Source organism: Rattus rattus, chromosome 2, assembly GCF_011064425.1.
Source record: "Rattus rattus isolate New Zealand chromosome 2, Rrattus_CSIRO_v1, whole genome shotgun sequence".
NCBI lineage: Eukaryota > Metazoa > Chordata > Mammalia > Rodentia > Muridae > Rattus > Rattus rattus.
The window spans coordinates 154,542,414-154,569,447 of record NC_046155.1 but is presented as its reverse complement, the minus strand read 5'-3'; the positions used below and the strand labels follow the sequence as shown (position 1 = coordinate 154,569,447).

Here is a 27,034-nt window from a genome sequence, read left to right as displayed (position 1 = left end):
TAGGATCCAAATTCCCACCTGTCTCCAGGCCAGGGTGACCCAGCTTCCACAAACACTGGTGGATCAAGATAATGGTCTCACCCTTATTCCAGAAGACAGGAGAGTGGAGGGACCGGATCACTGGACTGGAACTAGCTTACTTAGAAACAGCACAGGATAACTTTCTGCAAGTTCTGAGTTCAAGTCTCAACAACCATGACTGGCTTGATAATGGGATCTGATGTGCAGGCATACGTGCAGACAAAGCACTCAAAGCCTTGAAAATATTTAGCTGTGCAGATTATATGCCTTTAATCCTGTCACTTGGGGGGCAAGGGCAGGTGGACCTTTGTTTGAGGCCAGCCTAGACCAGAAAGCAAGTTCCAGGACAGCAAGGGCTAGAGAAACCCTCTTGAAAAAGCAAAAACACCCAAATACAAATGACACAGGACCACGGTGCAGGCCTTCAGCCACAGCACTCGGGGGCAGAGGCAGGAGGACCTCTGTTGGAGCTGAGCCTGGACCATAAGGCAAGTTCCAGGATAACCAAGGCTGCACAAAGAAACCCTGTCTTAAACCCCCAGATAACAGAAACAGCACAGGACATGGAAGGTCTGGGGTCAAAGGACAGATATGGCTGGCCCCACTGAGGACTGTCCTCAACCTTGGCTCCAGGGAAGAACCTCAGGAAGGTCAGGGAATACAGAGACATGGTGGGGTCCTCGCCTAGCTTGAGGGACACACCCCTAGACCTACAATGGACAGTCCTCAGGGAGTGACAGGCTGCTGAACTACCCCAGCCCCCAGGGCAAGAAGTGGCACGGTCAGCTGAGGATTTATTGGCATAAACGCAACCATATAAAAACATAAGTTATGAAAAACACAGCCACGATGTACCCTCCCGTCCCCCAAGCCCAGCCCCTGAGCCCCCTTTTGCAGGAGGGCCAGCCTGGCACCTCCTCAGCGCATCCGGTAGTCGGTGGAACAAGAGAGCTCACACAGCTGACCCTTGAAGTCCAGGTCGATGGTAAAGTCCAAGTCACGCTGAAGGGAAAAGGTGGGAGACAGGGCTCAGGTGTGCCATCAGGCCAAGGGTCAGGTAAATGTGCTGGCCCCTTCTGCTAGCACACTGCATACCCCACACCCTGACTTAATGACTGCACTACAGGCTACAGTCACCCCACTATGTTCCCCAGGACCAGCAGTGCTGGAGCCCACCACTGTTTCCAGTCCCCCTGGCAAGCATCCTGAAACCCCTCCACCCATGGATCAAGGCTGTCCTAGCATCACACTGAGCTCTGCCACTTGCTACTTTAACGTGTACAGGGAGTCAGGTGATTTCAGTGCCCACAGGAAGGGTACTGAACCCAGCAGCCACACAGGGGCTTCCTAAGGTACCTACCTACCATAGTACCTAAGCTGGCACTGTTCAACTCTACCCAATACCATGTTTACGCTCCCTCAAGCCTCACATTGTTTTTGGCGTTGGGCCTCATTCCAATAGTGCCAAAAATCTCCTCGCCGGTCTTCACTGTTAGGTAGTCCTCCATGTAGAACACAGTCTGCTTCCAATGTGTGTACGGAGACTCAGGACCTGGAAGGTGGGCATAGTCAGTTCCAGGTTTTGCCTGGGTGTTACCATGCCAAACCTGCTAGTGTCCCAAGGTCACCAGCAGCAAGGCTTTAAGGGCTCCTGTCCCTGCATCTGCCTGTGTTCAGAACACTAGGTCAGACTCAGCCACACGATGACCGACATCAGAGCCAGTCTGGGACAGCTTAGTGTCCCGCACTCACCCTTGTTCTTACCAGGAACAGGGCAGGAACCCTGAATCAGAATACCATAGGCACCCCTCATGAGAATACCATGAGACACTAAGCCATGCCCCACCCCTCACCCAGTGACTCTAGGCTCTCTGTGGCTCCATTTCAACTCTCCTTTTTTGAAAGGGTTATCATTAATTTTCTTCAACTTTCTGCCCTGTTGCCAAGCAGCTCTGTGACGGTCATAAGCCCCAAGGGCTTGTGCTCCTCTCCTCCTTACACAGATGCTCCTGCCCCAACCCAGCCCCACATGGCCCTCACTGGTAGAGAAGCCGGTCCTCTTGTGGCATCGGGTGAACTCGATGTTGAAGTAGGCCACTAGTGCATGCACATAGTCATTCCTCTTCACTTGCAGACAAAAGGGGGAGGTGAAGGTCAGGTCCTCCACCTTGACTGTGTAGATGTCCACCTCCTGCCAAATGTAAGCCCAGTCAGTGTTCAGAGCCCATCTTGCACATGAGGACTGCTGCTTGTTAGGCCCTTCCCATCACAGCAAAACATAACCCCCCAACTCCAAGTCCCATTTTCTGAAACAGGGTCTCATGTATCCTGGCCCTCAAAACATTTTCTTTCTAAAAAAGACTAGCTGTCTTCAGACACACCAGAAGAGGACATCGGATCCCATTGCAGATGGTTGTGAGCCACCATGTGGTTGCTGGGAACTGAACTCAGGACCTCTGGAAGAACAACCAATGCTTCTAACTACCATTTTCTTTCCCCTAAAGATTTATTTATGGTGCTGGAGAGATAGCTCACTGGCTATTCTTCCAGAGGTTCTGGGTTCAAATCACAGCAGCTTTATAATTGTCTCCACCATCAGTTTCTATTGACCTAATCTCCATAGGCAACAGGCAACACTCGGTGCTGATACATACATGCATATAAAACACCTGTCCACATCAAATACATAATTATGTATGGACGTGTACGTGCCTGTCTGAGTTTATGAAGTCATATCCATGAAGATACCCACTAAGGTTAGACAAAGGGTATTGGATGCCTGGAATTGGGAGTTACACACCCCTCAAAGAGCATCGAGTACTTTTAACCACCAAGTCACCCATCTCTCCAGTCCCAATTCTTGGTTCTTTTTTTTTTTTTTTTTTTTCCAGAGCTGGGGACCGAACCCAGGGCCTTGCGCTTCCTAGGCAAGCGCTGTACCACTGAGCTAAATCCCCAACCCCTCCAGTCCCAATTCTTGATCCTCGGACCACAGAGAGGCAACAAACTGAAGGAGAACCACAATGACTCTCCAGCCCCCAGGTGCCCCCACCCAGCCCCCCTGCTCCCGTGCACTCTGCCTGCCTGCTTCATTTTCCTATCCTGGAATTCAGCACCAGGCGTGATCCTCAAAACTCTGATGTGTGGGCCCAACTGGTTTCTCCACGCCTCTAATGGACAGGTCAGGGACCTGGAACCCCTATTGCTATTGAGTTACCTTTATGAGGCAGGCGTTGGTGACCAGCTGCTTTGGGTCCACCACGTCTACCAGGGGCTCCTTGATGGCCACGTCTTTAATGCAGGACATATCAAAGCCATATACATTCTCCCACCCTGGGAACAGACAGGGTCAGGTGAGCTTGGAACCCAGGTCCTGTCCCCACCACCCATCCTACCCTCACTACCCACTCCAGCCCCAGCTCACAGTGGATCTTGTAGTCTTTATACTGTCGGTCCTCAATGGCTGTCACATACAGGGTGGCTCGGTCTGGGAAGATGAGGCCATCAGGTGCCTGAGGGAGGAGTTGTGTAAGATCAAGAGCCTAACTGAACAGACCCAACTGTCCAGCCCACCAATACTTTCCACAGAGACCCCTTAGCCATCTAGGCCTCACCCTCATCCTTGAGTCTGGTCCCTACTCAACAGCCACAAGGAACCCAGAGCCCAGGCTGTCCCACAATTCCTAGGAGCCTGGAAATACCACATTAGGAAAGACACCCTCATTTTGTACAGTGTCCTCCTGAAACCCACCCCCGCCCTTGGCTGCTACACAGCACACACTCCCCTGGTATAAGGACCCTGCTCTGGTCTTCTTGAAGTCAGCTCCTCGGCCATTCCTTTGGTCCCCTCTCCCTGGGAAGGTCTTATCCACCACAACACCTGGTGGCACCCTACTTGCTGCTCTAACTTCTTAGTCTGGGGTTCCCACTACAACCCCAACACATATGCCTCACCAGCCACTTGTCACGAGCGTGCAGCACAGTGTTGAGCATGGACTCATAGAAGAGGCAATAACCCATCCACTCGCTGATGATGATGTCCACCTTCTCCACAGGCAGCTCCACCTCCTCCACCTTGCCCTTGATGATGGTCACCACTGCATCCACAGAACGACATGCCAGTCAGGGTGAAGGCTGGCCCAGATGGCTCCAGACACCCACACAGACCTCTGGTCATAGACCTCTCTGTCTCACTATGTAGCCCTGGCTGTCCTGGCACTTGCTATGTAGACCAGGCTGGCCAAAACCCAGAGATCTGCCTGCCTCTGCCTCCCCAGTGCTAGGAATGAAAGGTTAGAAATCAGGGCCAGCCCAAGACAAAGGCACAGCAGCGGCTCCACTGGTCTAAGAGTGGCTCTGCTGCAAGCCCAAGTTTAACATTCTCCGGGTCTGCGTTTCCACCCCTAGCAATGCCCGACGAAATATATTTCTCTATTCAGTAGGTATCAAACAGTAAGTAATTGTGTGGTCACATGTGTAAAATGAGGGCCAGCTTGGGGTGCTTGCCGCCAAGCTGGATAATCTGAATTCCACCCTGAGGCCTGGTGGCACTGGCCTGTCACCCAGCTAATTAGGAGGCTGTCACTCAAGGACTGGAGCTCAAAGCCTACTTGGCCTAAAGTAAGAAACCCTGTGTTGGTGTTAGAGAGAGCAGTTAAGAGCACTGACTGCTCTTCCAGAGGTCTTGAGTTCAATTCCCAGCAACCACATGCTGGCTCACAACCATGTGTAATGGGATCTGATGCCTTCTTCTGGTATTTCTGGAGACAGATATAGCATACTCACACAAAAAATAAATCTAAAAGAAAAACAAAACGAAACCCTGTCTCAAAACACAAAGAAGGCTGGTAGACAGGGTCAGTGGGAGGGCCCCTGCCAGGCAAGGGCTAGGGCTCCAGGCCTAACACCAAGGCTGAGGAGAGAAACAAAGGCACAGCCTGCTGCTGCTTATCTCTCACATACATGACGCCTCGCAGGAATCTACTTCTGTTGCAGATTAGCGCCTCTGCAATCACTTGTGGGCTCAGTATGGAAGCCTCGTCTAAGGAAAGCACCATCACCCGGGTGGCAGGACACACCTACCCATGCCTGCCTCTGCTCTTGAATGGACTATGGCAACCAGTACTCATCCACTCTCAACAAACTCCCGCATTTTTTCCCTTTCTGTAGCTTGTCCTGGCCCTCAACCTCCAAGGGATGGGAGGCCAGGACACACCACCACCAGGCCTTCACAGTTTAGACCTATTCCACCTTTTATAATGCTGAGTACAGCCCCACTAAAGGTGGGGCCACACACCTTTAGTCCCAGCACTTGTAAGGTAGAGACAGGCAGATTTCAAGAGTTCAAGGCCACCCTGGTTACATAGTGGGGTCCAGATCAGCCAGGGCTACACAGTGAGGCCTCCTCTTGAGGAGGAAAAAGAAAGTTTAACTGCATGGAAAACTGTGTGGTGTGAAATGGCATCTCAGGCAGACTAGAGGCCTCCAATGTGTACACGTGAGCACAGGACAAGGCGTGTCCTGGAACTGCAGGTGTGAACTGCAGACACACAGGCAGCAGTTGTGGGGTTCTCAGGGAGGCAATGTCCAGCATGATCAGAGTGGGGGCTGCTGGGGAGAAATCTTTTTTTTTTTTTTCTTTTTTTTTTTCGAGATGGGGACCGAACCAGGGCCTTGTGTTTGCTAGGGCAAGCGCCTACCACTGAGCTAAATCCCCAACCCCGCTGGGAAGAAATCTTGACAGGCCCTGGATGTGATAACTGAGGGATGGGGATGTTCCAATCCTGAGCACAGTCACCATGCAAAACCCTAAAGCATGAGGCCCAACACCCCGATATCCAGACTCTCAGCATTCCCAGACATGAAGGAGCCACCAGTTGTCAACTGGGGTCTCTTAACTCTGCACTGAGGCCTTCCAGAAGCTGGCTGTTCCTCCACAGGCCCCCTGCCCCACTCACCGTGGTCTAACTTGTTGGCTTTGACAATCTTCACAGCATAATCAGAGATACTGGAGCACTCGATCTACGGCAGGAGGGAGGAAGGAGAGGCTGAGTGCAGTCCACGCCTTTCCACTGTCTCCGCCCCTAACAAGCCCACCCACTGCCTTGAGACTTACCCCAATGACCTTGCGGGCCCCTGCCTTGGCAGCGAACATGCAGAGGATGCCAGTGCCCGAGCCCACATCCAGCACCACCTTGTCTTTGAAGAGATGCCGATTGTGAAACATGGAGTTGCGGTACGTGAGGGTTCGCACCTCATCCTTTAGCATCTCCTAGGCAGATAACAGAGACAGAGGACCAGAGTGAGGGGACACGCAAGGCCTGGATGTCACCGCCACACTGATGATGAGCGAGCTTCTTCTGCAGTGAACATCCAAACTGGCCAGGTTTTATCAGTGCCACCCTTTCAAGAGCCAGGGACGAATCAGCGGGCAGAAACAGGAAGATCCTGGGAACAAGGCCGGCCCTTAGATCACCAAGAGGCATCATGGTATTGGCCCAGCATCTTACGCTGCTTGGGAAACTTAGGCAAAAGAAGCGTTAAGTTTATGGCAGGCTCACACAAATTAAAGAGGGAGCAGATAGCCGGTAGCAAGTAGGTTGTGTAGCAAATGCAAGCGAGGGGTTGGTCAACCCTTGGCATCACCTCTCAAGTTCCAGCCATCTTGTTTTCTGACATGGTGTCTGAGACCTGGGTAGCTGGACAACTAGGTTAGGCTGGTGAGCCCTGCCTCTGCCTCCTCAGAGCTGAGCTTATGTAAGCACATACTACCATGCTTGGCATTCTGAGAGTTATAGTGCATGCAGGAACATGGAGGTCAGAGGACACTTTCCCCATCTACTCCGAGTTTGAGGGAGCTCTTGGTTTTTTTTTTTTTTTTTGGTTCTTCTTTTCGGAGCTGGGGATCGAACCCAGGGCCTTGCGCTTCCTAGGCAAGCGCTCTACCACTGAGCTAAATCCCCAACCCCTTGAGGGAGCTCTTGCAAGGCAAGCACTACGTTCTGCTTGTGTGGCAAGTACCTTTACCCACTGAGCCGTCTTGCCAGTCCACTATGGCTTTTTAAGTGGGTTTTGAACTCTACAACCCAGGCTTGCATGGCAAGCATTTTAATAACTGAGGTATGTCCTTAGGCCCCCAAAAACTCAATTTTGTTTTATGTATATTTTCCAATTTTTCCCCTCGTTTATGATGTTGGGGATGGAGGCCATGATCCAGCACATGCTAGGCAACTGCTCTGCCATTTTGCCACAGTCCCAGCCTTTTTTTTTTTTTTTAAATCCCCATGGAAAACACAAGGATTCCTTAGAATGTCATTTCAGTTGCATGGAGCCAGTCTCCTTTATCAAAAGGGTTGTAGTGTAGCATGAGCAGTGGATGCAGTCCCACCGCCAGTCACTAGAGGGCACCAGAGACCGGCAAGGCCTGAGCTCATCCTTAGGTCTGTGGCACACAGCACTCCCACTGGCCTCTGAGAGCTGTTGAGACTTCAGTCTCCCAAACAGGGGGCCAGGGGCAGAAAGGGAGCAGTGCACATGCTGAGACATTGACCCCCTGTCCAGTCTTGCACCCCTTCAGTGCGTGCTGGCTTTAGGAACAGTCTCTACTCACCTCGTGGATGCCAAAGTGGGCATAGGAGTCAAAGTAGTAGTCTTTGGATGTCATGTCCTCAGCATTGGGCTTCTCACTACTTTCTGCTTGGCCACAGGAAACCTGGAAGAGGGGAAGTGGCACAAGGGTCAAAGGTGGGTTCCCCAGAGTCTCCTCAACCTGCAAAAAGCCCCTCATCATACCAGGAAAACCCTCCAGCCCCCTCCAGTATCTTTCTTCCCCAGGTAACGTTTCCACTTCCAGGACCCACCCAGAGCACCATCCAGGGAGCAGCGGCCTCGCCTACCATCTCTCCAGGCTCTATGCCCCGTCTCTAGCTCAGCCCACAGCTGGGGAGGGAGGGAGAGAGGGCGGAGCCAGGGCAGACACATGGAAGGGCAGGGGAGGAGGGCTGGAGATGGAGTTAAGGAAGCAGCCATGGTTCTGGGGGAGCCAGCTGGGGCCAGGTCCTAAGTGTTTAGGGGGCACAGCGGAGGAAACTGGTTTGAAGCAAGAGGATGGTTAGACCTCTTGGGGAGCCAGATGTATAGCAAGTAAGCTTATTGTGGAAGTGGGTTGGGTGGGGGTCTCACAAAAGGATATTTACTTCTTCAAGAGGCGGCTGGAGGCTCATCCCATTAGCCAAGGTGGCTACAAAATTCTAGGAGAGAGTAACAGGGAAAAGGATTAGCTACGGGGCGGCTGGGGAAGGCCTTTGGGGCAGTGAGTGGTTTGTAGGCTGGCTTTTCCCAGGCAAGCGAGTGGGTGTGTAAGCAGGGACAAGCAATGAGGCTGTGGTTGGGCAGAAAAGGATAGGAAGGAGGAGGGAAGGGAAGGTCTCCTGTCCCAGCTGTTGGCTGAAGAGATGGTGGCCTGCCCCATGTTGTCCTTCTGTGGTCAGGTGACTGGCCACATACACCTACCCCATCTAGGCCACAAGACCCGATACTTGCCAGTGCACATGGGCACTACCAGCTGTTGCTCCCCTTCACTACCTAATCACCCGCCCATAGATTAGGTGACATTTCCTGACACACATGCCAGGCAGAAGTGCCATGAATAAACTGGAGGGAGGGGTTGAAAAGGAATGGGTGCTGTTTCCTGTCCTATGAGGGTGCCATTAGAGAGATGTAGCAGACCACCATAACAGCAGGCACCTCCAACTCCACCAGGGTGAGGAACACACGCACGCACAACCTCGTTTTACCTGACTTTCCGATGAGGTATTAAACGTGCCCTGGGGGGTTGGGGATTTAGCTCAGTGGTAGAGCACTTGCCTAGCAAGCGCAAGGCCCTGGGCTCGGTCCCCAGCTCCGAAAAAAAAAAAAAAGAAAGAAAAAAAAAAAAAAAAAAAAAAGTGCCCTGGAAAACTGGGACCAGCCCCTTTCATACCTCACCTGGGTCCCCACACTCAAACAGCCTTCTCTCTTCTCTGTCCACAAGTCCCAGGGTCATTGTAGTGACCCTGGAGGCTAACTGATCCCTATTCATGGCAGATGTCCCAGCAACTGACCTTCCTCTCCTTTGAAGAGGTATGGGCTCCATCAGATTAAATCCCATCAATGACTGCCATCCAAGGCTTCCAGAGAAGCTACGAGCTAACTAAGCTCTCAGTTCCCTGCAGCCTGTCAGGGGATTTTCCCACTTGGGCCTCTCTTTTTCAATAGTACAGATCGATACAGATCAAGTTGACAATTGACTGAAGAGTGCTTGAAACCTCTGTCTAGGCCCTGCCTTACAAGCCTAAAGGTGAAGGCGTCCCCAGGGTACAAAGATGGTACATAAGATGAAGGAAGATGGCAAGTTCAAGGCCAGATCCATTTTTCTTTTTTCCAGAGCTGAGGACTGAACCCAAGGCCTTGCGCTTGCTAGGCGAGCGCTCTACTACTGAGCTAAATCCCCAACCCCCAGACCCATTTTTGAATTAAATTAAGTAAAAAGTAGACTAGGGAATACAGCTTAAGATGGAGCACTCAACTCTAAGCAGGTAAGCAAGGCAGGAGCTAGAATTTCATTCCGTTTTGGGCGGAAAATTAGGCAAAGGTGGAAATGCTCAAAAAGGGGTCCCTTGCCACATTCAAGGTGGTAAAAAAAAGCTCAGTGGGGGTTAAGGCCCGTGGCTATCCGAACTCCTTTATCCCCCACCACTGACCTCTGATCATCCACCCGAGGTCCCTCCCACGAGGGAGTGGGTTTTGGGCCACGCCCCATGAAAAAAGGACGCCCCTCTCACACGCCCAGAATGACCACGAGGGGGTGCCCGGCGACGGATCCGGATCTCCTCGGTTGAGATTCCCCACCATCTCCTTAAAGAGAGGTCACGGGGCTATGCCCATCCCCCCCTTCTGCACAAGGGTAACAGAGTTGAGGAAAGGGAGGCCGGGGGGTGATGTTCTCAGGCCCCACGCGGGTGCACGAATCCTGGGCTGCATGGACGTCCACAGCCCAGCCTGGGATAGCGGGTGGCAACCCCTGGACCCCTTGAGTGCATCCCAGGTCATCGGGCTGGGGGCGGGGCCTTTGTCCCGCACGTGGAGCCCGCGGGGCCCCTCGAGCGGCACACCCCCCTCCCCACGCTACACTGCGAGACCACGTGCGGCCCGGCTGGAAGCGCCCCCCGGCCCGCGACCACGTGCGACAACCCTTGGCTCGGGTGCGGGACCCAAAGCACCGAAAGCCGTGATCGCTCTCGTCACGATCGAACACATCCCCCGATGCGGACCAACGTGAGACCAGGTACATCAAAAGGCCCCGTTCCCACAGTTCAGGCCGTGGGCCACCCGTCTCGTGCCATCCCTGGGCCTAAAGAGCCCAGCTACTCACCTCCATGATGCAGTTCGCGGCCTCGGCTGCCGCCATCTTCACCCGAGTCCTACGGCCTCCGAGACCCCCCCTCTCTCTTTTCTCCCCCCCGCTCGACCGGGGACCGCCTTTTACCAGAGGGTCCACAGTCCAGCCCTCGATACCCCGCCATAAGTTCTCATTGGTCTGTAACGCCGTCCATCTGACAGCTTCACATTTCAATTGGATGACAGACACATCTATCAAATATAAAGTGCCCACCCCCTCCTAGCGTTTAAAGGCCCGCCCCCTCCTGTCCGCTAGGAAGGGAACAACTGTCTGTCTGTCTCGCCCAGCACGTGTGGCGATTGGGTAATATCCACCAGATCGTCCCGCCCCTTTCCGGCTAGCTCCGCCTTGGAGCTTCCCGGCGGGCTCCGCGCTAAGCGGACGTCTAGAAACTGAGCTGTCTATCACTAAGATAATCCGCTCCTCCCTCGTTGCTATTGGCTGAGTCAAAGGTGACGTTCGCGACTCTTACTCCACCCTGTTAAAGCGACCGGCTTAGAAGAAGAGGGGCCATTGGCCCATAAGGAGGCAGGCAGCACTTTGGGCAGCAGCAATTGGCTCTCAGGAATGTCAGTCATCAACCTTCTGTGGATTCCCCCCTCTCCCTGGAGGTTTTCTAGAGCAACTGGGGCGCGTGGGCGCCTTAAGTTAAAGGGAAACCCCGAGTTCCTGAGAGGTTCATGGTGGCGCATTCTAGTCTGAGGTTCCGAAACCAGCTATTGCTGGTTGTGAGCCGTATTGCGATAACCCCTACCCCTGTGCTGGACGCGCCAAGTTCTGAAGACCTGTGGTCTCCTCGTGGCCTCCAGGTCCTGTCCGGGAAACACCCATCGTCCTTTGTCTAACCAGCTCCTACACGTCAATCACCGGCAATTTGGACGCCGCCTCCTCCAGGATATTTCCCTGGATCTGTCGAAAGTTACTCCTTGCCTGAGGATGGATGTCAGTTGCTGTGTTCGTGCACCCTCCTTTTACCTTCTGTCCCACCAGTTCATGATCCAAACATAAGTTACTTTAAACTCCCGTGTGAACTCCTCTAATCCGAGCCTTCACATAAGGTATGCGTGCATATCTGACCTGTTTTCCTTCCAACGCCTAACACTTATTTTGTTTTGTGTGAATGTGCATTCGCGTGTGCCTTGAACGTATGAAGGTCACAAAGCAACTTATAGGAGTCCTTTCTTTCCACGATGTGAGTGTAGGGAATTGAACGGAAGTTGTCAGGCTTAGCAGCAAGCCCCTTTACCCTCTGAACCATCTGCGCAGACCAATATTTAAGATCTGGTAATATCTTTTGTTTGACAGATTCTCACTGTGCCTTAGGCCTGGAACTCGCTGTGGAGATCAGACTGCTTTTGTCTCCCAAGTGCTGAGATTTAAGGCCTATGGAAATCTTGCCCAGCCAATATGCCTCCCCCCTTTCCTAGACAATGTTTTTCAGTGTATCCCTTGGATGTCCTCTTACTCATAGATCCTCTTCTGCCCTCCCAAAAGGCATGCTTCCCACTCCCAGTTCAATATGATTTATTTTATGTGAGTACACTGTTTTCAGACACACCAAAAGCATCAATTCCCTTTACAGATGACTGTGAGCCAACATGTGGTTGCTGGGAATTGAACTCAGGACCTCTGAAAGAACAGTCAGAGCTCTTAATCGCTGAGCCATCTCTTTAGCCTTTTTGAGACAGGGTTTCTCTGTGTAGCCTAAGCTGTCTTGGAACTCTGTAGACAAGGCTGGCCCTGAAGTCAAAGATCCCGCCTACCTGTGCCTCTCTCAGATTTGATTGACTCCAGTCCTACTTTGTCCCCTATCTCAATAGCCCCAGGGCCTTTCCTGCTACAGACTCAAGGTGCCCAAGGGCCCTCTGTCCTACCCTGGTGCTTCAACCTCCCATTCCCTACAACTTACCAGCCCCTCTGCCCATGGCTTTTGAGGCCTTCCAGCACCTCTAGGACAATGTCTTAATCCTTCAACCACTTTCATGCTTCAGCTTTACTGATCCCATTTCCTGGGGCTGCTGCCATTTTTACATGGTGCCCCTCTTCTTTGGGGATGGAACTTGCTTTTCATTCAGGACAAGAGATTTTATCTCTAGCCAGTGAATGAAGTGCATTCTGACTGACCACAGATTTAAATAAACTTAGCATAGGGAGTCTCTGCGGCCCATTCAGGTTGCGACTGATTCCTTGGAGGAAACTGAGGCTCAGTCACAGCTACACACATAGGACACTGCTCAGCTGTATCTCACTACAGAAAGGCAAACGAAACATTGCTTTTTAAATTTTATTTAATTTAGATTTTGTCTGTGCACAGTATGTGTAGAGGCCAGAGGCGGAAGTCCAAATGCCTTCCTAAATTTTTCTGTACTTTGACTGGTCTGGAACTCAGAAATCCACATATTAAAGATTTATTTTATATATATGAGTACACTATATCTGTCTTCAGACACACCAGAAGAGGGCATTGGATCTCATTACAGATGGTTGTGAGCCACCATGTGGTTGCTGGGAATTGAACTCAGGACCTCTAGAAAAGCAGTCAGTGCTCTTAACCACTGAGCCATCTCTCCAGCCCCATACTTCTCTTTCTTAAGTGCTAGTATTAAAGGCATACACTGCCTTCCAGGCACCACCTTATTTTCTTGAGAAGACGTCTCTCACTGACACCAGAGCCTAACTGGCTGACCAGCAAGCCCCAGAGATCCTGCTTCTGCCTCCGAGTGCTGGGAGTGCTGGCATGCGCCCCGTGCCCTGCTTTTAAAGTGAGTGCTGGAACTTTGACTCAGGTGATTTTGCTTAGGCATCAAACACTTTAGAGGACAGATCCACCGTCCTAGCTCACTTTGGGGCTTTAGAAGCAAGGTCTCCTGTAGCTCAGACTGGCCTTGAACTCACTGTGTAGCTAAAAATGACCTTGAACCTGATCCTCCCAAATGCTGGGATTACAGGTCTGCAGCACCGAGCACTGCAGTTTAAAGGTGTAGCCAGCACACACCTATGAGACCTGCCATGGAGATTTAAGGCCTGTCACCCTTCCACTCACAGCTATACACTCCAGCAACCTCAGAGAGGTCCATCGTAAGTCAGAGCTAAACATGGAGCTTAGTGGCAGTGTTTGCTAGCTCAGTTGTTCTTAAGCTGTGGGTCTCAAGCCTTTGGTGGTCAAAAGACCCTTTCACAGGGTTCACTTACGACCATCAGAAAACACAGACGTTTACATTACCATTCATTGTAATAGCAAAATTACACTCAGGAAGTAATAACAAAGTACTTTTATGGTTGGGAGGGGGGAACCACAACATGAGGAACTATATTAAAGGGTCACAGAATTAGGAAAGTTGAGAGCTAGGAGAAGTGCCATTCATAATAGGAAAAAAAGGGGGGAAAAAGTACAGTTGGATATTGCCACAAGCCAGTTGTGTATCTGTTTGTTCCATATTGGAACATGGGAAGAGGAGGGGAAGCGCTTGAGATTCAGGAAACTTACAAGGCTAGCAATCTTGGAACCTTACAAGATTCCCAAGCTGTTCCCCAGGGCTACAAAGGCAGTGTGTAAGCACCAGTTCCCAACCCTAGGGGATTGAGTGTCTGGTCTCCTGGGCACCTGCACTCATACCTGCCCCCACCACGCATATAACTGCACATGTAACTTTCGATCTTTTTGAAGCAATCAGTAAGCCAGGCTGGAGAGATGGCTCAGTGGTTAAGAGCACTGGCTGGTCTTCCAGAGGTTCTGAGTTCAATTCCCTGCAACCACATGGTGGCTCACAACAATGTGTAATGAGATGCGACGCCCTCTTCTGGTGTCTGAAGACAGCGACGGTGTGCTCACATACATAAAATAAATCTTTAAAAAAAAAATTCAGTAAGCCAAACCTGGAGAGGCTACTCAGCGGTTAACAGAGCCTTTTCTTGCAGAGAACCGAATTCTGTTCTCAGGGAAATATCTGGCAGCTAACCGCGTATAATTCCAGTGCTAGGGGATCTAGCACCTTCTGGCACCTTCCTTCCATGTGTGCACAAACATAAAAACACACACACACACACATAAAAACACACACATAAAAACACACACACACATAAAAACACACACACACATAAAAACACACACACATAACATAATTCTTTAAAAGGACTTAGGGCTGGAGAGATGGTTCTTCTGGTATGTCTGAAGACAGGCACAATGTACTCATACACAAAAAAACAGATCTTTAAAAAAATAAAAGTGCTTAGACACACATACTGCACACATGTAGTGCACATACATGCATGCAGATACAAACATACATGTAAAATTTAATACTTTTGCTTTTGTATTTTTGAGATGGTCTCACTATATAACCCTTGCGATCCTGACTCCTATGTAGACCAGCCTGGCTCCACATTCAGAGTTCCACTTGTTTCTGAGTGCAAGGGTGGGAATAAAGGAGTGAGTCTCCACGCCCAGTGCAAGTCCCAACACTCGGGAATCCAGACTTCCTGGCTAGCCAGGCTACACAGCAACAGAAGAGGTGGGTTGTGATGAAGGAAGGAAGACCCCAACCTTGGCCTCCCACCTCCATGCACTTACTCAAATGCACATGTACACACACACACACACACACACACACACACACACACACACACACACTCAAACACTTTAGTGCTCTAGTCAAAGAACAAAGCTTTTAATACTAAACAGTCTTTTTGGCAAAAAAAGAAAAGTAGGGCAACCGCCACCCTACAGCCCTGAAGAATGTGTGTCGTCATACTTCGGTCACCTGCAGCCGGTTCAGAGGAAACGCTCAGTCCAAAGGCAAGTTCAAGTCCACAGGTGAGGTGGCCAGGATGCCTGCCTGCAAAGGACAGAGAGCCCAGAGCTGACAGGAACTTCAGTAACACCACTGCAGTGATAAAAGATGGTGGTGGAGGCTTGGGAAGACGGGGAGGGAGGCTCTAAGTCAGAGCTATGGAGACACCCAAAAAGAGGGATAGACACACAGATGGAGGAGTAGGAGGAAGGACGCCTTGAGTGGGACACTGAAGTGGCCTTAAGTGATTCCGTGATGTGGCTGTTCTGTGCTGCTCTAGGGACTGTGCTTAAGCCCTGCAATGCCCTGCCCAGTCTGTGCAGTCTATGTCCCAGATTCTGCTGTCATCTAAAAGAAGCAGGAATGCTGGTTTCTTTGCTGAGCTCTACTTGTCCCTCCTTTCTTTCTATTCTGTCCCAGTGTAATCTGAACCCCATCACCTCCCTATTCCAAGGAGTGCAGGAGGAGCCCACAGATGCTCACAGTAGCATCTTTCAGTCTTGGGAGAACCTACACCCTCACCAATTAATGAAATCCAGAGTCCTTCCTGCTGGGACTGACACCCACGTCAGGCCTTCCCTGCTCTATCTAGAAGGCAGGATAGGGTGTGCACAGACTGTATCTCAGAACCCCCACCCCACAGTGATCAAGGGCCCTTCTGAGCCTGGCTATGTCTCTAGAACACACTTTTTTCTCTCTCTCTCCTTCTGAAGTGCTGGGACTCTACCATTAATCTATATCCTAACCTTTTATTTTTGTGTTTTGAGACAAGATCTCAGTAAGTTGCCTAGGTTAACCTTGAAGCTCTGGAGCCAAGGATGACTTTAAACCTAGATGCTTTGCCTCAGCCTGTCTGATACTTGAGATGACAGGCCTGCACCACAAGATACCATCCTCTCCTCTCTCTCTCTCTCTCCCCCTTTCACACCACCACCACCCCACCGCTATGCCTCAGCCACCTCCAGGAACTTACTCCAGGATCTTCTGTGCAGCCCTGGCTGGTCTGGATCTCCCTATGTACAGTATGCTGGCCTTGACCTCAATAGAGCTACCTGCCTCTGACTCCTCGAATTAAAAGTAGGGCATCATGCCAAACAGATTTATTTCTATTGTACATGTATAAAATAAGTCAGTGGCCAGTGAAGACCTCAGTGAGTTGATACTCAACATAGGAAGCAGGTTGTGGAAAGAGCTGTGGGGTCAAACTGCTGCACACTCAAGGCACTAGATAAGCACCCTATGCATCCTTGAAGATCCCATTCTCTAGCACACAGCCACCCTAAAACCATGGGAAGGATGAGACGGGAGCAGTGTGAGCTATTCTCACAACTGTTCATTCAAGCCAGAAGGGCACCAGACCTCATAAGCAGTGCCTGGCATAGAGCAAGTGCTCAATAGACACATGATGGATTGAATGGAAGAGCTGGGAGTTCTGGAAACTCAACTGTCGAGATTGCAGTAGGGTCAAACTGAGCCCTGGCAGGGTGTGTGTGACTTACCCAGCCCCCATGGGCCTGGATCCAGGGCGCGAAGCTGTGTACATGCTCAATGCTGAGGCTGGCCAGGGTACCCCCAAGCCCAGCCACGCGCCGGCTCAGCTCCATGGCTAGTGCTAGGCGTGCCAGCGGATCTGGGGATGGCGGTGGGGGTCCTGGGCACGGCATCGAGGGACTCGAGCAGTTTGGGGAGGAACTGCCTCCCCGGCTAGAGAAGAGCTCCACAAGGCGGGCGAAAGAGCCTGCTGACAGGCGGGCCAGCTTACGATGCAGGGCCGGGTCAGAGGCCAGCTGAGGGGCAGAGGGGCAGTGTAAGCCATGTGACCACCCTGGAGGGACAGGGTTTTCCAGCACCAAGTCCCACCCACCCAAGCTGCCTCTATGGCATTCCTCAGGAGACTTCCAGGAAGGGGTCCTAGAATTAGAGCCAAGCACAGTTCTGAGTTCTAAACAGTTAGTTCTCCTTTGGTCCTTAAACCCAAGCTGGGCATGGTGGCACATGCTTAATCCCAGCACTTGGGAGGCAGAAACAGAAAGAGCTCAATGCTCTGAGTTCAAGACTGGTCTACTGAGTAAGTTCACGCAGAGCCAGGGTGACGCAGAGAAGCCCTGCCTTGAGGGCGTTGCAGGAAGAGTGCCTGAATCTGTGCTCTTTACAGATAATTGCTGTTACAGCACTGTTCGGTTTTCAAAGCCAGATTCCAGGAAACTCAGAGGCTATACCCTCTCGAGCAGGCTTTTCCTCCATATTCTAAGCTGTGTCCTTACTGTAGTCAATCAGGATTCTTGGGTTTAACTATGTCGCCCAGGCTGGCCCTGACTTTACAGAGCTCTGCCTGCCTCTGACCCAGTTGCTGGGACTAAAGGTATGTGCTCTCCTATCCCTCGCTGTCTTGTTGAAACAAGGTCCCTTAGTGTGGCCTTGGCTGCCCTGGAACCCTTCTGTGGCCCAGGATGACTTTGAACTGGTCCTCCTGCCTCATATCCCAGAGTGCTGGGAGGAGGCTGGGTCAGCAGGCTCTACTACATCCAGTTTCAGCTCCTGCCACAGCCATTCTCTCACCTGGCTCTCAGTTCTGGCTTCTTCTGTTTCCTGTTCTTTGTTTTGAGTATTTAACTTGGGGGAGAGGGTACTGGAGACAAAGTTAAGGTAAGGCAGGTAAGCCCTGCTAGGCAAGGGCTCTGTCACTGAGCTAATCCCTAACGCCTCTGGTGCCTCCTGTTACCCAGGTCCCATTGCTTGTTGATGGTCATGAAGGACGCGGGTGTGGAGTCCTGCTGTGGTGAGGCGCCCAGACGCCTGTGAAGATGCTCTGGTGTCTACAGGAGCCACACAGCATCAGAAGCCTGTGCGGCTCCAGCAACTGCCCCTATTCCATGACTATCCTCTCAAAAGCATGGAGTAGAGGCCGGTCACCTTTTGGTTGATGACTTCTGCCTCCTCCTCCAGCAAGGCTACCAGCCTCCTTAGCAGGGCTTCCTTCTCCGTGGGTGGGGGTCCCTGGATCTCTGGCGGGGAGGGGGGCAGAAGAGAATTGGACTGGGAAGGGCCCTGGCTTTGCACCTACCATCACCCCTCACCGGGGTTCCTCTGCTGCTTACCTGAGCTGGGCGGAGACTTGAGTTGCTCCTGCACCAACTGTTCCAGACGCTGGGCAACCAGGGCATAGAAGTCTGAAGAGGCTGGGCCTGGGCGGAAAGAATCAGTAATGCTTTGTGTTTACAGAGCAGGGTGTTTATGGTTTCTCTTCTCCCTACGATCTTGCCAGGCAGTAACAATTTCTATTTCACAAAAGGGTAAACTGAGGCCAAGAGACTTTAGTAAAATCCTCAGCCTTTCTACTTTGTTGCACCCTCAAATTCAACTGAGAATGTTCAAACTGAGCTCTGGAGACGATTCCATTCAGTAAAGGCAAACACAGCGTTCCCGCCATTACCACCTTATCCCCTGTCCAGTCCATACTCAGCAACTGGCCACAGGGCTCATTTTAAAAAACCCATCCAATCAGGTGCACCTCTTAAGAGTTTATTTTTTTAATTTTATATGTGTGTTCTGCCTGCATGTGTGTTTGTGTACCACTTGGGTGCTGAGTGCCTGTGAAGGCCAGAAAACAGCGTCAGAAGTTGGACAACTTAACAGTTAAGAGTACTGGCTGTTCTTCCAGTTCTCCCTGCCAGAGAACTGGGGTGGGGGGTGGGGGGTTGACAGTGGCCTGCACATACACACTCCCACTTCAGGCTTTTCCCGGGAGGGTTTGGAATGGCACAGGCAGCAGCATAGAGCACAGCTGCTGGAATAAACACTGGTAATGGGGAAAGCAGGAAGGTTCATTAGAAACCAAACCACCACCCACATGATGGCTCCCAACTTTGTGTAACTCCAGATCCATGAGAGCCAATGGCTCCTTAAAAAAGAAAGAAGATTCATTGGTGAGTATGGGTGTTTTGCCTGCATGTGTGTCTGCGTACCAAGTGCATACCTGATGTCCTTGGAGGGCAAAAAGAGGCCTCCTTTTCCTACTTCTTGATGTGTGTTTTTCATGCTTCATTTATGTGCTCCTGGGAACTGAATGCAGGGCTTCACGCATGCTAGGCAGGCACTCAACTGACTCAAGTTTTTATAGTCCAGGTTGGCCTTAAACTCACAGCACACCTCCTGCCTCAGCCTCTTTTTTTCTGGAGCTGGGGACCGAACCCAGGGCCTTGTGCTTGCTAGGCAAGCGCTCTACCGCTGAGCTAAATCCCCAACCCCCTGCCTCAGCCTCTTAAGTGTTGACTACAATAATGTGCTACCCCACTGGGTCTGTTGATCATCACTGACCAAGTCCAAAGATCCCTTCTGCCAGTCTTCTCTCTTACTTTAAATGGGAGAAAGGATTTGCCCAGTCAGATTACCAATTGGCCAGGGAGTTGTGATTGACAACCATGCTTCCTGTCTCTTGTGTTGGGTAGTGGAGCTACAAAGAAGGCTTCCCTAAGAGCCAGAGAAGCACCCACGTAAGGAAAGAGATCAGGTGCCAAAGCACCTCCCCCTGGTCAACCACGGAAGTCTATGCTAGGGCTCTATTTTATGGTGCATGCCTGTGATTCCAGTATGAGTTGGACTGAGACAGGAGGGCTCCAGTAAATGTGATTATGTCTCAACATTCCCTTTACTGTAGTCCCTCAGCAGTGCACCCCCAAATCCATCGAGTGCTAGCCAGCCTTTCCTTCCAGCCCTAGCCTAGGACATGAGCAGGCACTGTCAAAATGGCGGTACCATGAGGGCCCCTCAGCCTACAGCCTTGGTGAAACACCACTGCAGGAGCTGTCCCCAGGGGTAGCAGCTCCTCTCCATCCTCCTGGAGCAGCCCCACAGAGATGGCACCTCAGCCGAAACAGCCTGCAGCCAAGGGCTTCTCATCCTAACCCATGGGCCCAATGCAGGGAAAAGGTGATGAAAAAAGGCCACCAATCCCTGAGCTTCCCAAGCTCAGGACTTGAAATCCCACCAATCGTCAATCTGGAAATCCCTGCCCTGAGAAGCTCCACCCTCTAAGAAGTCCTATATAAGCCCTGCCCTCTGTCTAATTCCCTGCTGTCTGATCCCAGGAGCAGAGGGCAGTCATCCATGGATTTGTCCCTCCATACTCTGAACCCTCCAAAAAGTCTCTTTCATGAGATTTTCTGCCTGGTGTGACTCTCTAATCAGAAGGCGCCAAGAAGAAAAGAAGCAATGAAGCAAAGAAGTGGAGCGGGGCTGAGGCTCCTGAGCCCCTTGGCTCAGCTGGGGATGGATACCCTCCCTTGGGAACCAAAACACCTCTGCCGAGGAGGCTTCTTCCCAGAGCTGTGTGGTTCCTGGGCCCCTATGTCTCAGGATGCCCTAACATTGGGACACTGTCCCGCCTCAGAGCTGCATGATTCTTGGGCCCCCGGTCTCAGGTCTCTCTTGCACTGGGATACCTTCATCCTTCAGAGCTGTGTGGTTTCTGGGCTTTGGAGTCCCAAGATACCTCCCATCCAGGCAGAAACACTTACCCCCTAGAAAGAAGTGTAACAAAGAACTGAAATGGCTATGGCTGGCACTGAAGCTGAGCAGTGTTGACTTTATAATGGGTACTGTCTGGAAGGCTGCTAGCCTCCAAATTTCACAAGTGATCTGAAGAAATCTCTTACCAGGCTCCGAACCATAGCAGGGGCGGAGGGGAAGGAAGCAGGGCCTAGAGGACTCAGGGGGAGGAGCTCCTCGCCCCAGGGGACAAGGGAGGCATCTTCGGAGGCGGCTCAGGAAATCTGTTGTCTCTTCTTGGGCAGGGCTCCTAGGGGCAAGAACCTCGGAGTTATCCCAGAGGGTTCTGAGCAAACAATCCCTTCGTCCTCTCGTGGAAGATTCTTGAAGCTTGGGACAGACATATGGGGTTAGGTATGAAGAGAGTAGACCACTAGACTCAGGAAGATCTTCTGATCAAAGGCTGGCCCTGGGGGAGTGGAAGAGTATCTCACCTGGGTGGAGTTGGGACAGGGGACCCAGCAGCTTCACCGCGTCTAAGGAAGGCAGTCAGAACCTTCAGTGTGTCCTCTTGGAGACCCAACTCTTCAGAGCCGGCCATGGAGGTACCTGAAGCCGAAGACAGAGAATGTACCCAAATGCAGTGATAACTCAAACTTCATTCAATCACTGAATGAAGAGGACACCTTACTCCAAGGAAAAAGGTGGCTTAAGGGCCAGTGGGGCAGTTGATTCCGTTGAGGAGAAAGGACCTGAATTATTGAATCTAAGAAAGGACGTAACTGAGTGCTTGGACTCTTACATGCAGGCGCAGGAAGGGAGCCCTGAGTGCTGAAGGAGTCTCGAAGACCCTAGAGAATAGGGAACTACTAATCCTAGTACGCTTTGCGGCAAACGCTAGCCGGGTTTCCCCTCTTTTTCACCGAGCAGCCTGCTGGGAGATGTAGTTCCAATGACCTCTGGCGGGCACCAGGAGACCTCCGTGCTTGGAAGTCAGAGAGACAGGACTGGCTGTGACCTCTCCTGCAACCTAGCTCCCTCCCTGGTACCCCGCTCACCTGGATCGGGGTTCTGCCCCAGTCGTACTGGCGCACACGCTTTCACTCAATTTCTACAAACTTTACTTCCGAAGTTCAACTTTCCCGCGCCTGCGCACTGGGCCGACACGGTAACCGCCCCAACGTCGAGGGGGGCGGAGCGCTGTGTTGCATCATTTGCATATGGCGTTCCCAGCATGCCTGTAGGCGGAAGGCCAAAAAAGGGCATTGAGGGAGTTAGGCCGATTCAGTCGAAGTGTGCTCCTAGGTTTTCTGACTTTTCTAAACGTAAATGATGAGAATTTTTTTTTTTATCTCAAAATACCATTAGAAAGGAAAGTCCCAACGCTCGGAAGCTTAGTTGACAAAGAAGGGGGTTGCGTGGCTGCGAGTCTCAACTACTGTTTGGGAGCCCCAAAACCAGTGCTGACACCCGCGCCCCACGAGCGCGCAATTCCTCCCCTGGTAGGTAACGCGGAAGAACCGGGAGGGTGGCGGCCTCAGGGCACAGGAGCTCGGCTACCGAAAACCAGAATGGCTACGCGTTGTAGACGGAAGCCTGCAGTCTCAGCATCCAGACTGGAGGCAGTAAAGATTGCTGCAAGTTCGAGGCCAGTGAGCTCCAGGCCAGGCTGAACCACAGAATGAGCTCCAAACCAGCATGGGTTAAGCGAGTTGAAGACCAGCCTGAGCTACTGAATAAGTTTGAGGGTAGCTTGGGTTACAGAGTGCATTCGAGGCCAGCCTGGGCCACACAGTGAGTTGAAGACCAATCATGGCTACATAGCAAGTTCGAGGACAGCCTATGCTCCATACTAAGACCCTGTCTCAAAACATCCATAAAAACAATGTAGAAAAGACAAAGCAGAAGAAGCGACAGCACCTGGGAGAAGACTCTGGAAATGAGTAAGGGTTTTCTGCAAGGGTGAGGTGGGTGTGAGAACAGTCATGATTCTTTAAAGACAGGGAAAGAGGACTCCACCCTGGAAATGGGGTACTTGCTTTGAGTAATAGGGGTTTACATTTAGAAAAGGGAAAGAACCTATGGAAAACTCTGGGGTAGGATAGGCGGTCCCGTTGGAATTGGAAAGGTGGGAAGGAGTTTCCCGTTTGTACACAGGAAAACAGGGTGAAGGAAGGCCTGTGCTGTATCGGGTCGGAGAGGTTTGAGTGCATTTGCCCCTTGACATACAGGCTCAGGAACTGCACTGTATGCGCAGGCTGGATCATGGGAACCCCGAAACCGCTGATTTTGCCTTGGCTGGTGTCTCAGCTGGACCTGGGACAGCTGAAAGGTGTGGCCTGGCTGGACGAGAGCCGTACAAAGTTCAGGATCCCATGGAAGCATGGCTTACGACAGGACGCACAGATGGCTGACTTTGGCATCTTCCAGGTGCTGGGGGGCGGGGGTGGGGGGGGCGTTGAGACTTCAGAGGCATTTATGGGTGTGGCTAGACAGGGCTGGGTCTTGCTAATTAGGTGGGATGGACTTGGGGGACAGCCCGGAATTGATTGGCAGATTCCAGGAATAGAATTCTGAAAGCCAGATTGTGTCTCTAAAAAACCGTTCTGGAGCAATGGTTCTCAATCTGTGGGACGCAACCCCTTTGGGGGTTGAACGGCCCCTTTCATTGGAAAACAGATATTCACATTAAGATTTATAACAGCAAAATTACAGTTTTGAAGTAGCAATGAAAATAATTTTGGGGCTGGGGGCTCACTACATCATGAGGATCTGTATTCGGATAGTTGAGAACAGCTCTTTTATTAGAGGATGGGAAATCTCTGGGGGGTGGGCTCTTGATTTTAGATCCCTTAAATCTTAAGAATTGGAACAGCCCTCAGGATGGGGTTATTAGCTACCAGATCAGCATGGTAGTAACAGAATGTGGGGTGAGGTACCAAGTAGGTCCTAGAATACTGGCTTAAAAAACAAAAGGCTTGGGCTGGAGAGATGGCTCAGCGGTTGGGAGCACTGACTGCTCTTCCAGAGGTCCTGAGTTCAGATCCCAGCAACCACATGGTGGCTCACAACCATCTGTAATGAGATCTGATGCCCTTTTCTGGCACATCTGAGGACAGCTACAGTGTACTCGTCTATAATAAATAAACCTAAAAAAAACAAAAAGAAAATCAAAAGGCTTGAAGGTGGATGTGTGGCATACGTTTGTAATTCCAGCACTCTGGAAGTGGCAGCTGGAGGGTCGAAACTTGGAGCCTACCTTTGTTATAATGTGTGAGACCCTGTCTCATATTCAAAAAGATTTTTCTAAAGTGTGGAAAATATAGATAAGGATGAGGACGGGACAGAAGTCCTAGGGGCTCTATGAATGTGAGAACTTAGGTCAGGAACCAGAAATGTATGGAATATGGTGAGAGGTGTCAGGACCTCAGCCAGAGTCTAAGTAGTCTTCCCTACTGTCCTGGAATCACTGATGTATCAGGCCTGGGCGGAAGCCAGTGGTGCCTACACCCCAGGGAAGGATAAGCCAGACCTGTCAACCTGGAAGAGGAATTTCCGGTCAGCCCTGAACCGGAAAGAAGTGTTGCGATTAGCTGAGGACCGGAGCAAGGACCCTTTTGACCCTCATAAAGTGTATGAGTTTGTGACTCCAGGTGTGTGTAACAAGGCTGGCTTGGGGGTCACAGGAACCACGGGGTCTGGAAGATCTCTGCCACTTACTCTGCTCACTTCCACTCCGGACAGGAGCAGCAAGGGACTTTGTACATCTGGACACCTCCCCTGACACCAATGGCAAAAGCAGTCTGTCTGATCACCAGGTGAGGAGACACTAGTCTTGTGCCCAGCCTTGCCCCATCCATTAGGCCTCACCTTCTTCCCACCCCCGCCCTTACCCCTGGACCTCCATTCCCACCAATCTGCTACCCTCTGGCTCAGCTGAAGCTGTTGACTAGCTCCTTCCTCCTCCAGGAAGACCTCTTGGAATTACTCGATGACATGGCCTTGGGACCCCTCCCAGATGAGGGGTCCTCAGACCTGCCTATTGCTTCTGATCCTTCTCAACTACCACTAAGCCCCATTGTAAACAACTTCCCAAACCCAGCACCCCAGGAAAACCCACTAAGGCAGCTGCTAGCTGAGGAACGTGAGTGCCTGCTGTGGGGTAGGAAGGGCTGCAGCAGGGACTGTGGTCCTTACCTGGTCCTCTTCATCTCTCCCCTCCCCTCTTCATCTACCCCGGTACTCAGAGTGGGAGTTCGAGGTGACTGCCTTCTACCGAGGCCGCCAGGTCTTCCAGCAGACACTCTTTTGCCCAGGGGGCCTGCGGCTGGTGGGCAGCACATCTGACAACGGGACACTGCCCTGGCAGCCAGTCACCCTGCCAGACCCTGAGGGGTTTCTGACAGACAGGCTTGTGAGGGAGTATGTGAGGCAGGTACTCAAGGGGCTGGGCAAGGGGCTGGTGCTGTGGCGGGCAGGGCAGTGCCTCTGGGCCCAGCGCCTAGGCCACTCGCATTCCTTCTGGGCCCTGGGTGAGGAGCTGCTTCCAGACAGTGGGAGAGGGCCTGATGGAGAGGTTCCCAAGGACAAGAACGGAGTCGTGTTCGACCTCAGGCCCTTTGTGGCAGGTGAGTACCCTGTGCGAATTGACAGCTATGGTGGTTGGTTGAATTCAGAGCATGCTACTAAGCTTTGTGGCAAAGACAGGCCTGTACCCACCAAGTCCAGGAACCGGTTGCTGTAACTGTGACCTAATGTAGTACAGGCCCAACATATAGAAGATACTCTGGTGTATACAGATCTCAGTGTCTACAGAACTGAGGTACAGCAGGGGCTTGGCTCAGCTGCTAGTGCCCCTGCAATTTACAAGAAGAGTAAGTCCCTCTGGTCCCGCTGTCCATCAGTTCTGTGGTGTAATGAGCCCAGCACCACCTCCAGTTATTCCCACAGCCAGAATCCACAAGAGCCAACCAGAGAACCTTAGAACCGTTTTGAAGAAGGGTCTCTGTAGCCCAGGCTTTCCTAGTGCTAGGATGCATGTGTCAGGAAGGTACCCAGTGTGAGGTTGCGTTTATATTTGATACCTCAGTTTTCTAGGCAGGGTCTCACTCACTGCTTCTGCTAGGCTTGAACTCATATCCCTCAAGGGCTGGCAGGCATCAGGTGTCAATAGAGACGGAGTGGTCTGGCGTCTCACCTCCATAATACTGCTGGAGGAGGGAGGGGGCAGGAGCACTTGTGTGTCTGCAGGGACTTTTCACAGGCAGTGCCTAGTGGTGGCAGAACATCACCAGGGAAGCTAGAGGTTGAGCGGGTGAACAGGGACAAGCCACCCTTTCTTTTCTGACCTGACTCTTGGGTTCCCAGATCTCATTGCCTTCATGGAAGGAAGCAGACACTCCCCACGATACACTCTGTGGTTCTGTGTGGGGGAATCGTGGCCCCAGGACCAGCCGTGGGTCAAGAGGCTTGTGATGGTCAAGGTGCCAGCTGTCTTTATGCTACTGGGAATGGGAGGGTCCACTTGTGGAGGAACCTCAGCAGCCCGGGACTAAAACTCTCAGAAGGCCGTCTGAGACAACGACTGCAACAGCCCTCTGCAGCCACTATTCCCCATGCCCAAGATCTCTGGGTCTTCTCTGAAGGCTTCTCCAGATATCCAGAGCTTATTCTGACTCTAGACCTGTAGCTGGCAGGTGCAAGCCTTTAAATGTATGGCTCCCGGGGGCTTCCATTGGTTATGGCCTGGGTGGTGGGGGGTGCAGCCACAGTTCCTAGAGGCACTAGGCTGAGTGATGCTGGGTTATGCTGGTAGCCTATAGCTGACTAGAGATTTGTCCTGCCTCCTTCAGGTTGTTCCTACATGTCTTAAGGAGCTGTTAGAGATGGCCCGGGAAGGGGGAGCCTCATCACTGAAAACCGTGGACTTACACATCTCCAACAGCCAGCCGATCTCCCTTACCTCTGACCAGTACAAGGCCTGCCTCCAGGACTTGGTGGAAGACATGGACTTCCAGGCCACTGGAGAAACCTGAGCCCAGCTCAGCTGCTCCAATAAAGCAATTTATGCCACCATCACAAGTCTGCACTACCCTAGGCTGCTGGTTATTCTACAGGGGTCTCAGTTTTCCCATCTGCAGCTGAGGGTTAGGTGCTCGGTGAATGAGGTACACAGACAAGACACAGCATGGCTGCCAGCTCCTGACCTTTCCCCAAGGTCCCAGAGAAAATATCACAAAGGAAGCTGTCACAGGCTGTGATCTCCCCAAGTTGTGATGGGTGGCAGCAGGCTATGGGG

The 27,034-nt window shown here is 51.7% G+C and overlaps 3 protein-coding genes across 11 annotated transcripts; 1 reads left to right on the top strand and 2 right to left on the bottom strand.

Moving 5' to 3' along the window:
- Positions 1 to 797: 797 nt before the first annotated feature.
- On the bottom strand, positions 798 to 10,753 carry Prmt1 (protein arginine methyltransferase 1). Of its 4 annotated transcripts, none has more exons than XM_032893694.1 (11): positions 10,433 to 10,534; positions 8,217 to 8,270; positions 7,631 to 7,732; positions 6,137 to 6,292; positions 5,979 to 6,042; positions 3,976 to 4,118; positions 3,446 to 3,533; positions 3,239 to 3,354; positions 2,062 to 2,212; positions 1,452 to 1,573; positions 798 to 1,023 (listed from the first exon to the last, which is right to left on the bottom strand). In XM_032893694.1, the coding sequence occupies exons 1-11, from the start codon at positions 10,466 to 10,468 to the stop codon at positions 940 to 942; spliced, it is 1,116 nt and encodes a 371-aa protein (XP_032749585.1). In that variant the 5' UTR covers positions 10,469 to 10,534; the 3' UTR covers positions 798 to 939. The 4 variants fall into 4 exon arrangements, with proteins under 4 accessions (XP_032749585.1, XP_032749589.1, XP_032749588.1 ...); XM_032893698.1 differs by having other exon boundaries at positions 7,917 to 8,270; positions 10,433 to 10,496; XM_032893697.1 differs by lacking the exon at positions 8,217 to 8,270 and having other exon boundaries at positions 10,433 to 10,753.
- A 4,352-nt stretch (positions 10,754 to 15,105) lies between these two features.
- Bcl2l12 (BCL2 like 12) lies at positions 15,106 to 21,974 on the bottom strand. 2 transcript variants are annotated; one of them, XM_032893692.1, is made up of 7 exons: positions 21,795 to 21,974; positions 21,231 to 21,345; positions 20,904 to 21,046; positions 18,348 to 18,434; positions 18,163 to 18,254; positions 16,749 to 17,036; positions 15,106 to 15,294 (listed from the first exon to the last, which is right to left on the bottom strand). In XM_032893692.1, the coding sequence occupies exons 2-7, from the start codon at positions 21,335 to 21,337 to the stop codon at positions 15,244 to 15,246; spliced, it is 768 nt and encodes a 255-aa protein (XP_032749583.1). In that variant the 5' UTR covers positions 21,338 to 21,345; positions 21,795 to 21,974; the 3' UTR covers positions 15,106 to 15,243. The 2 variants fall into 2 exon arrangements, with proteins under 2 accessions (XP_032749583.1, XP_032749584.1); XM_032893693.1 differs by lacking the exon at positions 21,795 to 21,974 and adding an exon at positions 21,539 to 21,585.
- Position 21,975: 1 nt separating this feature from the next.
- Irf3 (interferon regulatory factor 3) lies at positions 21,976 to 26,817 on the top strand. 5 transcript variants are annotated; one of them, XM_032893690.1, is made up of 8 exons: positions 21,976 to 22,238; positions 22,994 to 23,166; positions 24,218 to 24,389; positions 24,481 to 24,554; positions 24,706 to 24,880; positions 24,984 to 25,364; positions 26,104 to 26,219; positions 26,589 to 26,817. In XM_032893690.1, the coding sequence occupies exons 2-8, from the start codon at positions 23,002 to 23,004 to the stop codon at positions 26,769 to 26,771; spliced, it is 1,266 nt and encodes a 421-aa protein (XP_032749581.1). In that variant the 5' UTR covers positions 21,976 to 22,238; positions 22,994 to 23,001; the 3' UTR covers positions 26,772 to 26,817. The 5 variants fall into 5 exon arrangements, with proteins under 5 accessions (XP_032749581.1, XP_032749580.1, XP_032749579.1 ...); XM_032893689.1 differs by having other exon boundaries at positions 22,968 to 23,166; XM_032893688.1 differs by having other exon boundaries at positions 21,976 to 22,679.
- Positions 26,818 to 27,034: the final 217 nt, after the last annotated feature.